At 38.9% G+C, this 17674-nt stretch overlaps 1 protein-coding gene across 2 annotated transcripts in view; it reads left to right on the forward strand.

The window, feature by feature from the left end:
• ADK (adenosine kinase) overlaps window positions 1-17674 on the forward strand; it is a 560564-nt gene that overhangs the window by 465925 nt on the left and 76965 nt on the right. For both annotated transcript variants that reach the window (XM_019555561.1, XM_019555562.1), the window contains one exon: window positions 15614-15649. In XM_019555561.1, coding sequence (XP_019411106.1) covers window positions 15614-15649 — 36 coding nt within the window. The remainder of the gene's footprint in view (window positions 1-15613; window positions 15650-17674) is intronic.

Raw genomic sequence — 17674 nt, forward strand, 5'->3', positions numbered from 1 at the left:
CACCTCCTGAATTAAGTGGAGGTCCTGTATCTCGGCCAGGAATCTCCTGGAACGGTCTGACTTGGCTGACTGTTCCTCCCAGCAGATGTCCGGGTAATTTAAATCTCCCATGACAACTACATCCCTTGCCTTAAGTGCCTCTGCAAGCTGGCCCAAAAATTCCCAGTCCAGCTCCTCCCCTTTGTTGCGGGGTCTGTAGTAGACTCCCACTGTTAGATCCCTCTCCCCACAACCCCCTTGTATCTTGACCCAGAGCACTTCCACTTGCCCCTCTGACCCCATTCTGCTGGCAGAGGATGTGTATTGCTCCTTGACAGAGAGCGCACACCCCCACCTTTCCTTCCTTCTCTATCCTGCCTGTAAAGCCCGTAATGCTAACTGCCCAGTCGTGAGATGAATCCCACCAAGTTTCTGAAAGCCCTATTACGTCTGGGTCTGAACTGGCTATTCTGAGGACGAGTTCCTCCTGCTTATTCCCCATACTACGAGCATTGGTATATAGGCATTTAAGGCCCTGCCTAGTTGCTTGTGCCACCCCCAGATTTGGGAGACTGTTTGGACCCCTGTTTCTTACCTGGGCACTCCTTGCAGTTGTCACCTGTCTTGCTTGGGTGGTGTCTCCTCATCTTCCTGCGGCCCCCTCCCCCGGCGATGCTAGTTTAAAGACATTGAGCAATTGATTTACTACCCTTTGAGCCCAATGATCCAGCCAGTTTTCTCTTCATCTTACAGTCCATTCCTCCTTAGCTTGTTTGCAAGGAAGTTATAATGTCATAGTGTCGTAGTAGTTAGGGGTCAGAATGGACCTGAATAGATCATCTAGTCTAACCCCCCACCGCTGGCTGGAGCACACACTGGGATCACACAACCCCAGACTGGTGTTCATCCAACCTGTTTTTGAATTTACCCAAGGTAGGAGTGAGGACCACTTCCCTAGTAAGTTGGTTCCAGATCCTAGCTACCCTAACAGTGAAATAGTGCCTCCTAATCTCTAACTTGAACCTGTTCTCCAGCAGCTTCTGGCCATTGTTCCTCTTCACCCCAGGTGCTGCTGTGGGGAATAGGACCCTTCCTATTTGCTACAACGAGGTTGTAGGCATCCACCAAATCCCCCCCCCCTCAGCCTCCGCTTGTGGGAGATCATATAAAAAGCCTTGCTGAAGCCCAGGTATATCATGTCCACTGCTCTTCCTCCATCCACTAAGCCAGTCATCTTATCATAGAAGGCAATCAGGTTGGTCAGGTATGAGTTGTCCTTGGTGAATCCATGCTGACTGTTCCTAATCACCCCACCGCCAATAGTCTCCTCCCACCAACCTGCCTGCCCCTCAGTCCCCACCCCTTCCACTTACCTTTGCTCTGCACCCGCAGGCCCCATCCCTGCCTAGGACACAGAGCATGGCTCCAGCCCTCCCCATGGCAGTCATGTGGAGCCAGCATTGCTGTTCTAGCTCAGCCTTATAGCAGCAATGTCAGGGAGCTCATGCTGCTGCTATGGGACCATGTTTCATAGTTTCTAGGGTCGGAAGGGACCTGAGCAGATCATCGAGTCCAACCCCCTGCCATGGCATGTTGACCAGCTCCATGGCAGTATTGCCTCTTACTCAATTGTAAGGCAAGGAGCTTTTTCCCCCATGTTACATGGGAGGAAAAGCCTCATCTTCTAATCGAGTAAATGGAGCACATCATTCACTTTCTTAAGAGATCAGGTGTAGCAATCTCATTGATGGGGCAGAGAACAACCAGTTTCTTGCTCTTCAATTGAATATACATCTTCTTTGATATCTTCAGTGCATTCTAATCACCCTAGGAGATCCAGGACAGAAAAACAATTGCACATAATACAAACAAGATCTGCATTACTTGGCTCTCTTACTCAATATTATGTTACAAATCCAGATGTGTGAGGTGTGTTAGGAGAACAGAGTTCGTTTGAGGTAGCTTTATCAAATGTAGCTAGTCTTCCAGCAAAATGCAGAATATATAAATTAGAGCTTAGGACCCTTGTTAAATCTGGCACATAACATTTTATGGTTACATTTAATGTTCCATATGTGCTTTGGACATGTGCCAGGTTTAAAATGAACTAGTTCAATATTATTTAGAAAAAGTGGCACCTTTCACACAGTGTCTTCTGCGTAATGCCCAACTGTTAACCATTAAGGGGTAAAACGGTGGTTGCTTTTGTGGATTTGCTTTCCTGTAATATAACCCTCTAATCAAGTTACCTTCTAGATCTTGGTAAATTCCATGGCACAGCAATTATCTGAAACTCGAATGGTGATTTGGTGTAGACTAAGCGTGCTGTATCAAATCTGTATAGTCCTTGAGTGGTAAGTGCGTGGAGAGATGCTTTGAAATCTAGAATGCACTGGTATGGAGGGGGCAGACAGGTCATGTATATATACAACACAAGGTCAGGAACAGTAGCTCCATGAATCTGTTCCACTCTTACAATGCAGTTGACTAGTTAATACAACAGCAGTGGTTTTCTTGCTTAGTCAAAGTTCAGAGCTCTCCTTCTGTAATAACACTAATTCAGATCATAACCCAAATTGAGAGAGTCTGGTTTTATCTCATCTTCTTCATAGTGAATCTCTGCCTGCTTAACTAGGAAATCCATAATATTTTTATATTAATTGGGCCAAATGTTTCATTTTCAGCTTAGAGTTTGCATGGATTTTCAGTCTGCAAAATCATTTAGTATAATGTTGTTATTTATTACACTTAAGAATAGTGGGAAAACGTGATCTTATGATACTTTATGAGCAGGTATTAGTATTTTTGACAGTAAATAGAAATTATACAATTAAAAGATTAATAAAAGAAAGCCATTTCATACTTGCGGGAAATTAAATCAAAACTTCCTACAAGGAATGATGATTTAAGGAAGCTATCTAAAGCAGCTGTCCACAGAGAATGGGTAGTCTTCAGGATCCTTCTAAGCTATGTGGTCATCAGAATGAAATATTTTGTTAAGCAGGTTGTAAGGTTTAGTGGTTGTGGACCCATGAGAATAGGTGTTGGTTCTTTTTATGAAATGGTCTGCAGAATGAGATGTTTGATTAAACTAGTAAGATTTGATGAAGGGTACGTGCACATCAGGGCAGAGGTAAGGAATATGTAAAATTCCACATAGGTCCTACTTAATTTAATTTTGGAAAGTAAAGGATTATCAAAAGTTGGCTTGAGAGGAGGAATACAAAGCACTATGGACAGGATTTTAGTGTTGAAAGTATGATGCATATTGCCACATATCTTAAAAAATAGGGTGCATTTTAGAGCAGAGCTCCTCAGGATAACATGCCAGGTGAAAAAACATACATTACATAAAATCATGAATCTGATATAGTCCAAAGTTTAGCACATGTAACTACAGGTAAAAGATTATGTGCATTTTCATGTAGAAAGTTAATGTTAAGGGGATACAATTGTAGTACTGAAATCTAAATCAGTTAATTTTTTTCCCCTCCAAGCAGTGAGTCAAGTTTTTTTTTCCATTTTATAATTTACAATGCATCTTTCCTGGTGAGAGTCAAGCACATTGAAAATCAGATGGTGAGAAGCTCCTCATTTCCTTTTTAGCTGAGGGATGCCATTCTCCATTTCTCTGCAAGTATTCCCCTTTTCCTTTCAAGAGCATATTGGCAAAACCAGCTAGCAGGATAGAGACATTATCTTTGTACTGAAGCCATTTTTTAAAAAAAAGGTTAATTATTGAGTTCAAATCAAGAACAGGGATGGATGGCTGAAGAAGCTGATACCAGGATGCAGAACCTTTTACTTCCAAATCTGGCCCAAACTGGTAACAATATATTGACTCAGGAGAAATAATTTGCCAGCTAAAATGGAGTTCTTCACAAAACCTTGAAGAAGACCTATGTGGTAGTCCCTTTAAATGCTGTTCTTTCCACCAAGAGAAACTGGAGAAGTCACAACATACCTATGCTATACCAGTGCAATTCCTTATGTGACTTCCTGTATAGTTCTTCCTGTCCCTAACTATGCTTCTGTGTGATCTTTTCCCATCCCTGATCCTTTGGTTCCCTCTCACCCTTTACATCTCTATACAGGTGAGCCATTTGGGGTAGGCACTGTATCATTATGTGTCTAGCACAAAAGAGGGCCCAGGCCTCCTTTGCATTATTGCAGTACATCCTAGTATCTAGAAAAAAATTGGTTCCCTCCTAACTTGCCAAAAGCTGCTGCTTGTGCCATAATTTAAATAGGCATCTCCTTAACATGGGGGTTTCAATCGTATTTTTCACATTCTTTTCATTTAATAGCCAATGTGGTGTTATTACTTGCTTTTGTTGAATTCTTCTTTGACTCAAAGGTTCAAAACAGCAGCTTTAGGACCCTCTTCAGAAAGATTATTGGCTTTGTTACGTTGGTGCCCTTCATTATTAATTTGTCATTGCCCTGAAATTTTTATGCCATTAACACAGTTTTCTTCTGATGAAATATTAATATTTGCACATTTGTAAATTGTTTCCTGGCAGGCCCACAGAGTGGAGCAATGGGAATGTTGGAAGATTATGAAGTGAGGAGACCTGGTTTATAGTCCCAACTCCACTACAAATTTTAAACCAGACTTTTCTCGTTTTAGGCAAATCACCTCGATGCTCCATCTGTTTGTTTCCTTCATCTACAAAATAGAAATAATGAAATCTCTTTAAAGCATGTGGAGATCTACACTTTCTTTAAGTTTTTTTTTTTTATTATTATTAACTCTTCCTAAATGCACATGTACAGGTGCAAACTTTGCCAGTGTTTATCATGCTGCACTAATTAAATCTGTAGATGCACCCACTGAGAGGTTTATGCATTACAGTTCTCAGTTCTGGCAAACTTATTTCCTGTTTAGAAAGTGCATGTCATCCTTTGTTTCAACACATGAATTTTCTGAAGATTAAAATAATGAAAATTACAGTTAGACCTATAGCTAGTCTCAAACCAAAACCCTGAATTCAGCTCCAGGCCTAGGCCCATTTCAAGTTCAAGTTCTTTTTTCTTTTTTTTAAAGATACTTAAATACTTACTACTTTGTGCCTCTATGCTTTACATATTTTAAAAGGATCTTACAAGTCTCCAGTAACCCTCAACCTCATTTTCAGATAGGTTAATTAGATCTTTGTTTTACAGATGAGGAAACTGAGGCAGAAATTAATTTGCCAAGATAACATAAGGAGCTTCTGTCAGAATTGGGTTTAGAGTTGATTCTGAGATTTGTCATTACCTGAAACTGCTGTTTTTCAATAGTTAACTGAGAATGACTACTGAGAGCTTAGGTGTCCTTGTATGGAGCATTTATAGTAACCAGCACAGTGCAGTGGAAGTCATAATTATGAAGTAGGGTTTTCAGAGACAGCTATGAAAAAGATATGGTCTTGTTCAATTAATATACACTGGAACAACAAACTCTACATTATAAGAATCTACAAATCTACTGAATTCAACTAACTTTAAAAAGTAAAATCAGTCATGTTAATATCAACAAAAAGCACTACTGCTGATGGACATGGTGATCAATTTTATTTTCTTTAGTAGGAGATAGCTGAGCAGTTCAGACCTAGCACATGAAAATAATTATGTGATCATTCACCCCTGTTGTTTATAGGGTTCTTGATTTCGTAGCTATTAGTTACAATTCTAAAGGGCTGCACATGACATCACACAAAGTGAAGTATATCAAACATCTCAATTTTACTGCTAAAAATCTATTAACCTTTTCGCTACTCACTAGACAATATGTGATCTGCAAGTCCTTCTGTATTGCAGCACTTTCAGAAACACCTGATTATTCTCTTCACTTAGAATTGCTGAATGAGAATGTCTTCTCAATGATTTCAGTCCTGTTTGAGTGGCAGCAATCACAGAAGGCCTTGTTGAAAATGATGCAGTCTTTTATTTCTGTTTGGCATCCCTCAGCCAGGAAGTTAGTACAGGAGGTTTCCGATTACCGGCTGAGAGCATCCAAGGGGCAGCATTACAGACTTCAAAAGCCTGCACATCTTTCATTTTTTGTACGTGTATAAAAATCTTCTCTCTCCCACCTCCCAACCATCCACTTGATTTTAACATATTTTTTTTCATCTTTATTCTGTTCACTTGATTTGATGATTAAACAAGGCACCTTTTATCTTTTCCCCTTTTTTCTCATCAGTGTGTTTCTATTTTTGATAATGAAGCAGACACATTTATATAGACAAGTAGACAATTTAAAGTAATTCAGCATAGTTAATTTGATACCAGCAACATATAAATAGAGATACAATGGAAGGAAGTATACTTAGTGCATTTCTTTACATTAGGATGGAAGGTAGAGCTATAAGTAATAGCTCTTTATCCAACATAAAATTTCAAAATGGCTCAGAGGCGTATAACTGCTGCAGCTGTTGCAGACTTTGTAATGGCATATTAGCTCTCTGACTCACGGTGATTTTCTTTTGCTGCTTTTTTTTTTTGGCCAAAAGATTCTGGCAGCAACTACAATTCCAGTAGTAATCTCAGTAAGAAAACAATTGTTAATAATATATGGGTGGTAAAGGTTCTGGTGCTGGAACCCAGGAAAGAGATGGGGAAACACAAAAGTTTACTCTTTTCTAACTGTAGCATCAGAAATAATACCTGCTCATAGGACCCACTTTGCACATTACACTTTTATCTGAGGTAGTATTCTCACTTGTTCTGAACTGCTGTTTTTCTCTCCTTTTTTCCCCACTTGGTGAAACAAGTTTCATTTATATATGGATCGGGGTCTGTAACAATACTCAGACATTATGGCTGCTTACAGACATTGAAAAAAACAAAAAACAAAATGGTGCTTTACTTTAAAATTGGTGTGCTCCCACGATGAGCCCAGCACATGCCCAGAAGAGGTATCATGTTAACTGGACACAGCTCACCCAGTGTCTGTATAAATCAGATGCTTTAATGGGGCTTTTTTGGTGCTTTTATCTAAAAGCTGATTGAATCAGCTACTAGGTAAAAGCTCCAAAAGCCCCACTGAAATATCCAATCTATACAGACACTGCAGAGTAGGTTGAACTAATGCACTACTTTTTCCGTAAAGCACGTTTTTGTTTTTAAACATCTGTAAACAGCCTAAATGATGTAACATCTAAACCCACAGACCTCTTCTAATTAAGGTAATTCTGGGTTTTCCAGTACTTATAGAAAAATTAAAGAAGGTCACTATTTCTTTGATAATCTAGCTGTCCCGTTGATAGTAGCCATGCTCTCTTTTGTAATAAACATAAATGGGTATATCCTTCTTTAGAGACAGCAGTGATGATTCTCAGGCTCTCTGCAGAGGCTATTCAGCTTGTGACCAGTGTTTATTGATCTTGCATCTGAAAAGCTGAACAGATGTATACTCCTGCTCAGAATCCTCCTTCAGAAGCACCTCTCATGCTTATCAAGGGGCAGCTTATTTTTAAGCCCTGTGCTTCCCATGAAGCATCCTTAAACATGACTCCAACTTTAGAATTTTATCATATACTTATTGTTTCAAAAGATATGCTGATGTTTTCCTTCTCTTTCTTTGTTGCCTTCCAAGTTCTCATTTGTCCCTTTTTAAAGTGCTAAAAAATATTTCTAGAACTATATTCCTCCCCTGCTGCTCCCTGAATACTACTGGAAATTACTAGTTTTTATAAAGGTGTAGGAGATTGTATTGTTTTGACACAATAGAACCTGACCACCATCTGACCTGAAAAGAAAGCCAACTTAAACTCAGTTGCAAGAAAAGTCTGGATGTTCTATGCTGTAACTATTGGTAATTGTTTCAAAGTGGATTGATTGAAAAAATGTATATCCTCATCACTAGTTGCAATAACCATACCCTTGCCATTCAAGAAAATATATAGTGGCATAGCCTCAACTAAAGGAAACTGGCAGAGGTCCTAAAGCATTTGTCCTATAGAGTATACCTCCATTCTTTCTTAAATGTCAGAGTGCTACATGTACCCTGATGATGTTTCATAGAAATCTTGTTTTAAAGGACCTATCTGGATGTAAAATCAGTATAGTGCCCATCTTAACTGCTCTTGAGCTGATCTTGAGCTGAGCTTCCATATTATGTACCTTCCTTCTTTGTTATACCATATTTACTCAATTCCAAGACTAGGCTTTTCCCCATTCAATATGTGTAAGGAAAAGCTTCATCTTAGAATTGAGTATCAGACTCAGCAGAGAAGTGCCACCTGGGGTCTGAGTAGGAATGTGACTTGGCTTCCTGCAAGGAGCAGTGCCTTGGGGCTCTGTAGCCCATAGGAGCCTCTGTGGTCCCTTCTTTCCCCCCACCTCAGCCACATACTGCTACTGTGTCCTGGCCATTACCTGCCTAACAGCTGCTTGCCTTGCAGATAGGCTAGTGCTGCGTGGTCCTGGGCAGGACAGGAATGGGTGGTGAAACTACAATGGAGCTGCGGAGTTGGGGAGAGGAGATATGTGGCGGTCTGTGCTGAGACGGGGAGGCAAGGCAGGTGGGGACAAGGCTGGAGATGGGTTGGGGTAGAGATGGCATGATTAGAGGCATCAGAGTGTGGGGGTGAGTAGGAGCCCCTAGTGTGGGGGCATCACGGAGACACTGGGGATACCGGGCAGGAAGTAGGAGTGCCTGGGAAGGGGGACCTGCCTGCACATCTAAGCCTGGCATCCCACACTGTCACTCACAGAAGCTGGCACACTCGACTGCCCCCATCCCAGTGGTAAACTCCTTCCTTTAAAAGCTAGCATGCAGCATGCCAGTCTGCATACAAGAAAGCATTCCAACGGGCGCTACTGTGCTGTCAGGGAATACCTCAGCCTTTATCTACTCTATTAACAGGAGGAACGGGAACAGATAGAAATACCTTCTTAGGCACTGGGCTGTGACGCCCCTCCACACAGAACTGACTCATGCCTTTACTCCGCTTCCTAGGGAGTTTTCCCCCTGCCTTCCACCATGCCCCCACCATGAAAACCCTCCAGCACATGTTTAACATCTTGAGGTGAATGGGACTAGTCAGGGACTGAAACTCATCCATGAACTTTTGGAAGATCTGGATAAAAAAAACATTGAATCCTTTTTTCCTGCACTCTGCATGTTTCTACAAAGCCGGGCAAAATAGGGTCTGGTGTGGATGTTGTCCACTGTAACATCTAATATAGATTAATTTTCCATATGTGGAATCTAATTATTGGCGGGGGTCAAATTAAATTCAAGGGCATTTTGAATTTAGGTAAATATAGTAGCCTGTGATCACCATGACTACATTTATGGTATCACACCCATCTACCTGGTTTAGATTTATCATAGGTCTTGAATAGTACTAATTTGTCATGTTAAAATGTATGATCTGCTATTACTTTATTTCCTTTGAGGACAGCAGAGGTAATAAAATGAACACACAATGTAGATAAAATATATAGGTGAAGTACACATGTAGGAAAGCAAAATCATATTGCTGTGCTTTTAAGTGCTGCATAATTAGTTGGGTTTGATATAAGAAAACACCTACCAAGAAGTATGCCATTGAGTTAATGATAAGTGTATAATGCCTTTGTTATATTTCAGACATGGCAATCAAAAAACCGCTGTCCATTCTAATCCTTAAGACAGATGCCATTTCCAGGCCTGAAACTGAAAGAGTTGAAAATGTGGCAGAACTCACAGAGATATTTAATAAAAACCTCTCCCCCTACTCAAAGACCAGTTTAACTTTCATACAGTGATGAGCCTCTTACAAGAAAGGCACAGGAAAGGACCTTATGGTGCTCTTGACAAAAATATCATTAGCAACCAGGTTTCTATATAAGTGCAAGTTACCGTTTTCCATAAAAAAGAAAGGGGCCTAAGCGCGCGCCTGCACACACACACACACGTCTGATTTTCAGAAGTGCTGAGCACCAGCACTGAAGTCAGAGGTGCTCAGCACCTTTGAAGGGCACAATGCAAACAAAGGGAGCAGCCAGCCAGATTGCAAACTGGGAATAGACAGTTTTGTTATTTACGTGTAACTAACACAATGAGTGAGGGTGAAGAAAACAGTGTTATGTGCATGTAGGAATTAATCCAAGTGGAAGAAGGCTGTTGGTACTGGCTAGAGGAGGATTTCCTGAAAGAAGCAGGTGTTTTCTTTTTTCTATCATAGTTTACAACATCTGTAGACAATTTCCGAGTACAGGTACATGTGCGATACCTGTATAAGCCAATGTGACCCTCCCCCTCATGCCCCCAGGTGCCTTTTTTATTTCTTAGAAATTGTTTTACACAGATTGTCTATTCTGGGAAACAGTACATTAAAATGTCTATTTCAGGGATATGTTTTTGAAGCATCCAGCACAAAAATAGTGTATCATCAGAATAGTAAAACTTAAATTATCCAAACCTCATCTAACAAAAAGCTCACTTACACAAAATGACATTGAATCTAGCAGTGTGCATTTTTTACATTAAAAAACTCTTATCTGCATTCTTAATTACAGCACTATATTCTTTCTTTCTGTTGCCTTTAGATGAGTTGGGTTTATGTCACTAGCATTTAATTGCAGAAAACAAGGTAAAATGTAAGTGTATGTAAAAAGATGGAAAGTTATACAACCATTAAAGGAGAATTAGTTGGAAAGAGAGCAGCCTAAATGATTATACTGGAGAAAAAGAGGAAGCCCCTGAGTAGGTGATCCTAATCTTTACTTTCCAGGAAACAATATAAATGGAAGAAAATAATAATGCCAAACTCTTAGAAATTGGTGGTAGAGAGACCAGTAACCCAAAGCTAGGAAAAGAAAACTTGAGGATAAAGTGTAGAAGTTTGAAACAGAATGAATTATTTGGACAAACTGTGCATTTCAGGAGATATAGAGGAGGCACCATTCAAGAAGTGGTTTGGGAATCGTACAGTGAGCAAGCAGTTCTATCAATTGCAGACTCAAGTGTGGAAGGATCCCAGTGGTCTTTTGTTGCCTTTTCTCCTATGAATGAATCCTCAAAAGGTTTTGGTGAGATAATCCACTTGGATTTAAAAAAGGTATCTCTATACAGAGCAACTATTCCATTCATGTGGCTTCAGTGCATTTATGGAATGAGATGAATCCATCAGCCTATTCCTTTGTCATAGCAAGGTGGTCAGTAAAGTTTCAGGAAATTAAGGTGGAAAATGCAAATGTGGCTTTATTTATTTATTCATTCACCTGGTCTTCCCTGGTAGCTATAGAAGACTCTCGACTTCTACAGTAAGAACTGCCTCAGGAATTGTCAGTGTTCTGTCCCCTACCCTCTTTACCCTCCTTTATTTTGTTTACCCAGGCAAAACGATGAGAGCAGCATGGAGCAACATTGCACAAAGTAATTGAGTTATATGGCATACAGCGAACTGTTTCCCCCTCCAAGGATTTTTGGGGACACATTAGTTTGTGTACCTCCTGCGTTTGTTATCTTGTGTAATTATAGAAGATGCATTCAAGTGCAAGAGTATCACTGTTGTCCTGCTGTTTTATCATTTCTTTATGAGTTGATGTTGGTTTCAGCTATGAAATGCAAATTTGGTTTACATTGTTGTTTTTGCCTATATAAAGGTTAAAATACATATTATGGACAATATTGTTGGTGCTGCTTTTTGAAAGGCCTTTGTCAGCTTATTTCAGGAATACATAGTTTTAAATGTTGTATAGTACTTTGAGTTTTATGTTAGCCTACACAAATTAAATTTATTCCAGCCTGCAATTTGTTACCATTTGAGGAATAATTTGATTAAGTCATCATCAATTCTTGACACCACCCAAAAAAACAACCCTGGATGTACTGAGAATAATACATTGTTTTGCTTACGTTCATCATGGCAAACAGAACATACAGGACAGGTACAGACATTACACTTTTACTAGTATAAGTGGTCGGAAACTGGTCTATACTCATAAGACAACAGAAGTTCAGCACATGTAGCTAGACTGGTTTAAAAACAGCAGAACGCAATCTAAGATTTAACCCCTTTACCAAAGTGTATGTATTCTGTTTTCTACCAATATAAACTACACTGCTTACAGAAAATGGTGTAACTTAGATTGATTCCACCTCCTGCTTTTTGAATGTCTGAACCTAGCCATAATCATAATGTTCTAAAAGTGCAAAGTGTTAATGGATACTGATAGCAATGGAGAGGCTAATGAATCCTGAATTTGGAGGATGTTTTTATTTACTCATGAACAAATAATTTTCTATTATTGGTTATAAAATGTTTCAGAATTTAACCAGCCACAGCAGTAGCATAATGAGGGGTAGGTGACTGGAGCACCAGCCTGGGGTGTCGAAAAATAAGGAGATGCAAGAACTGCAGGCCAATGGCCTGGGAGCTGTCATCACCACTACCCAAGGCACAAAGCCTGGTTATTACACCTCTGAAACACAATACAATTAGCCTTAGCCTAGATTATAAAAAGCCCCACTTAAATATTGAGGTGCTAACAACAATAAAATGCATTCAAGAGTATAAACGGTTTTAAGATAGCAAGGGTGTTCCAGAATACACACAATACTTGCTACTAAAGGAAGTTGTCTTCTTTTTATTGTTATCTTTTTAGTTTATCTTCCCTTTCCTGTGTAAACTGCTCAGTGTTGTGCCAAAAGAGGGTGTGTGTTAACTTTAGTGACAGAATGTTACACACATTAAACAGCTCTGTACACAGTTTCCATACAGTGTGAATTTCCACATACTTTTAAGGACTGCTTTTTGCCAGAATGGGGATGCAAATAAAGCTTTATAATTGTTAAACTAGTTCCATGAATTTTGAGGCTGTACAGTAATAAACTTACTGTGAAGTGAAATACAAATATGTTATAGATGAAAGTGGGAGGGTTATAAATATATATCTAATTTGAAGGGTGGAAATGGCTTTTTGTGAAAGGAAATATTATGTTATAGACAACAATGGGAAACGGTTATGACAAGTTTAGTTGCTTAAGAGGGAAAATGAGTGCATAATGCTGAAAGTTTATCAAAACTGAAAGAACTACTGATGTGAAATTGAGCCTCCTAAGAAAATTCTGTTCTGTCGCTGTTTTGCTTTGCTGTTGTCGCATGTCATGCATGAATGAAAATGCTGCATTCTCCGGGGAGCTTTGAAGCCTCTGTGTAGGTTGTTTATTTCCTTAATCCCTCCTTCTTCTTGATTCTTAATGTCACATATAAAATGGAAAGCCTGTAAATATAGTGATTGTTGTACTGATTATCACCTGCATTGGGAAACGCCCTGCCTGGCTTTGGTAACCCTAGCAGTCTCCACATGTTACAGCTGCTTAGATTTTAACTTGACTACTTTATCAGATATGTGAAGCTCAGTATGAGGTGCCCTAGGGCAGCACAGATGGGGACTGCTTGTTTCCTTTTCTCACTCTTATTGTGAATAGACAGTAAAAGGTCTTCCTCGCTTTTGTCTGGTTAATTTACCTTGAACTGTCCCTACTATTTGGGACCTGCCTAACATTTCTCACCATTCTACAAACCCAAGCTGCAATCCCCAAACTCACATTCTGAGCTTCACTATCTTTTGTATTTGAAGGCTATAGTGTTAGAATTGTACTTTAAAAGGTGTGATGCAGAGAGATGCTGCTTCATAGGAAGTTGCAGGATCAAGCCCAGAATCCCTGAGACAAAGTGTTCAAGGATTATTTTGATGGTTTCATTGACGCGGGTGGAGGAAAAAAAGATTGCTGTTGCTCTGTGATGCCTTCAAATGTCTTTTGATCAGAGATACTTTTCAGGAAAATGCATGGTTTTATAAACCAGCTACCATCACTCATGTAGCTGTAGGGGTAGCAGACCAGAATAAAAGATATAGTTATAGGATGGAAAATCAGAAGATAAGATTTTTCAAGTAGTATGCAAGTGCTTTTGTATAGTTTGTGGAAGGGCCAAGCTTGGATGTACTATATGAGGATGCTCAGGTACAGAAAATTAGGATGAATTTTCTAAAGTCTCTGTTTTATTAAGGAAATAAAAAAGCTGTTAGCTGGAATAGTTTGCCTTTTGCACATTGATATGTAAGAGCACATTGATATCCAGTTTCCTGGCCAAACAATAGTTTAACATGGATGTTAATGTCTTGTTGCACTGGGGCATTAATGAAGGCCCCTTAGGATAGATCAGTATAGCTTCCTATTTCGATTGCGTGACTAAAAACTGTTGTTAAAAAATAATCTGGCTACAATATATACAATTTGCTTTCATATTCTAAACATAGCCTATCACTCCCCTATTTTTCTCATTTTTTTTCTTTTTCTGTGTCTAGTCCTATATTATTCTATTCTGATTATATTGCAGTTCACTGTAAGTGCATCACTATAGCCAAGGCTTGTTAGGCTCCTTTTTCATATGAGCATGGGGTTTGTTAATCACATGCTGGTTTAGGAAAACACTGCATGATATTTTTGAACCCTATATTCTTCCTCGACAGCCTAGCTAACAAATGTCATTGACTGTGATGTACAAGAAGGAATTCTATTGTAAGTAAATTGTCAAAGTGGGTAACCTTGCCCGCACCCAATTGTCAGGACTGTGATTCAGTTTTTCTGTCAACATCAGCTAAGGCTAACCCGGTCAGGCTTATGCTTCTGCAGTGAGAAGCCTGAGGAGTTGTGCTTTTCAGCTTATCACATTTTATTAACCTCAATTTACTGTTGTAATAATCAATTGTACCCAATTCAAATTCCTATATTGGTAAAAAAATCACAGATTTTTTACGTTCACATATGTGTATTTTCTGTCCAGTGCATTGCTTTAAAATGAAGTATGACCAAAAAGTGTCTTAAGGATACAGACAGTATGCCTACGCACACTCCCTTAAGTAGTTGTTCTAGTTTAGCTGGATTAACTGTCTGTTCCAGTTTAAATGCAATCCATCTATTAATATTACTAGGTAAAGTTCATTTGGAAGAATATTTATCTGTAAAGAAGAAGATGTATGGGGAAATAACATTGCTACCATCCTTTCTGCCTCTGCTTTCATTTAAAAACAAAAGATATAATAGGAGCAATTACTATAAATAAGAAACGAGGACACTCTCATAGCTTGATGTTTCTTCAGTTCTTTGAGGAAGGGAACATAGTTAGACTGCCTGAAGCTGTGATTAAGACATCAGGCATTAAAATGCCCATCTGATTCTGCCACAAAGGTTTGATCACATTTTGTTAAAATAGCATGTAATCCTTTTTTCTAATGCATAGTAGATGGCAATTTTTTTTCAATAGCTTAATAACCTGTGTACCCTGAGGTATAATGCACAAGTAGTGGACAGGATGTGTTTTTAATTAAGAATGTGTCTTAAGGAAAAGTGTCTTGGTTTGAAATAGTAGCCTCCACTTGTTAAAGTCCTATAACCAGAAGTAAGTTTTCTAGCTTGGAGAAAAACATGCATTACACTTCTCATTTGAACTTGTGGAGTGTGTTGACATTATCCTGCTGTCTTGCTGGCGGGGGGAGCCTTTTGGTGCAAGTATCAAAACTGAACAACTGTATATGGGTATATTGAGATAATTGTGTAAAAAGAAGAGTGCCTGAATGAGTTTCAAAATGTGTTATTTCTTCATTATCTAGCACTTTATAATTAACTGTTCTTTTTTTATTATTTCAGGAAGCTGCCACTTTTGCTAGAGAGCAAGGCTTTGAGGTGAGTTAACCCACAATTGCACACTAAACAGATCCTAAAGGTTTTTTTCTTGCTGATAATGAAGTTCTTTTGGACAATGATTGATGTGCTATTATACTCTCCAAGCCTCGCAGCGGTTACCATGGAAACTTGGCAGTCGTCATGGTTTCTTTGTTCTGCCAGCTCAGTGTTATGACGCACTCTGCTAGGTCTGCACCCAACATCGCCTACAGATGTTATTTATTGAATTCTGAAAAGCCTCTTGGGAAGCCGAGAGGTTGGGCACGGTTTCAAGCTGCCTCTGCAGATATGGGACCTGTCAGTTTGTTCAGTTAAAAAGCTACCTCATTAGCTGCATTACACTCCATAAGGATTCACTGCTAAAGCAGTGGTGAAGCAAGACTAAATAGTGAAATATAACACCGTTTAAATAACTTAAACCCTGCCACATGCAGATTATCATTATGCAAACGACTTTTAGACAGGTTGTATATAAAATTGTTAGCAACTGATTGATGTAAGCCCTGCTTCTACAAACAGCCTTTTAGGAGAGCGGTGAGGATTTTTGTTTCAAAACATAGACAAGTTGGTGTTTTCCATCTGTGTTCTCAAAAATGTACACTCCCCTTTCAACTAACACTTGCTTTCTTGAAGTAAACATGGCTGATTTTACAATGATTTTCAGAGCTTTTGATGTTGACTTGATCATCTTTATATATTAATTTGAGTGTCTAAGCCTTTTCAGTAGTTTCTCATCAGTTAAATTTAGACAACTTGATCAGGAGAGCTATCAATTATAGGTTTATGGTACTATCTACAAATATGCAGATCTTAAATACCATAATTAATATGACAACAACTGTACTAATTTTACTGATTATGATCCTACTGAAATCTAAATTGCAGAACAGAGGTCATGTTAATCCCTTTGTGTAAGTGTTCATGAGAATCAAACTCATCTTAAATGGTATGTTTGCAGTGCAAATGTATGGCTAAGGGGGTTGACTCTTTAGCTCCCATTTCATTAATAATGGGTGCAGCACAGTTTGGACCCCATATATTAATTTTAGAGCATGCCACTTTTCTGTGGAATGATTATATGCAGAACATAAGGGACAAAATTACAGATTTTGGTTGCCCAAATTTGGTTTCTTTAAGACCATTCCCTCAATGCCATCAGTGTTTTGGATATTAAAACTGTGGGCTGCCCCATTTCATTTTAGGAATCATAAATTCTGTTGGCCGCTGTGTAGAAATCTAGACTTTTTATCACTGTCAGTTTTCATTTGTATAATCTGTATTGTTAGCATAAAAATACACTTTCAGTTTATTCTGTCAAATGAATTAATTTCACAGATGGTTCCAAATATATCATATAGCATAACAAATTATTGGGACCTGGTAGTAGCTAGACAATAAAAAAGGGAGGAAGTAATGTATTAAGCATACCCATTCTATATTTTTATTGTCCCCTTGAGCTAAAGACTTTGAATGTGCCTGGTTTAAATTCAGTCCTAGTGACAAACTGCTTTTGCTGGTGTCTGCTAACCACCATCATATTAACCTTTCCATTAGTGCTTGCTTAGAGATTCTAGCACAGTTTCTTCTTAACATCCTCAATCTGCCACATTTGATTACAGCATATCAGTAAAGTGCAAAATGATTATGATCTTATCTCTTATTACCCCCTTGCTTGGCAACAACTTGCATGTTAGGTTTGCTGACAGAGATGTATCAGATTTGATAAGTGTCCATTGTATTGTTTCTTTCTTTATGACTTGAAATAGAATCCCAACACCAATAAGGGATATTAAGGGAAAGTGAACTATCCTCAGTTAGATGTTTCATTAATAATAAAATGTAATGCATATTTGAGAGCCAAACTGGAATAAGATGCACCAAGATGCTGCTATTTTAGAACGCCCTCAGAACTTGCTTTGGATAGCACAGAGTAATTTGGACATACTTGCTGGAAGGTTTTGTACTGTTACTAAAGTACAGTGTAAACTAAAAAGGTTTAAAAACATGTCTAATACAAAAAGAAAT

The sequence above is a fragment of the Crocodylus porosus genome, unplaced genomic scaffold, assembly GCF_001723895.1.
Source record: "Crocodylus porosus isolate Cpor-Errol unplaced genomic scaffold, CroPor_comp1, whole genome shotgun sequence".
Lineage (NCBI taxonomy): Eukaryota > Metazoa > Chordata > Crocodylia > Crocodylidae > Crocodylus > Crocodylus porosus.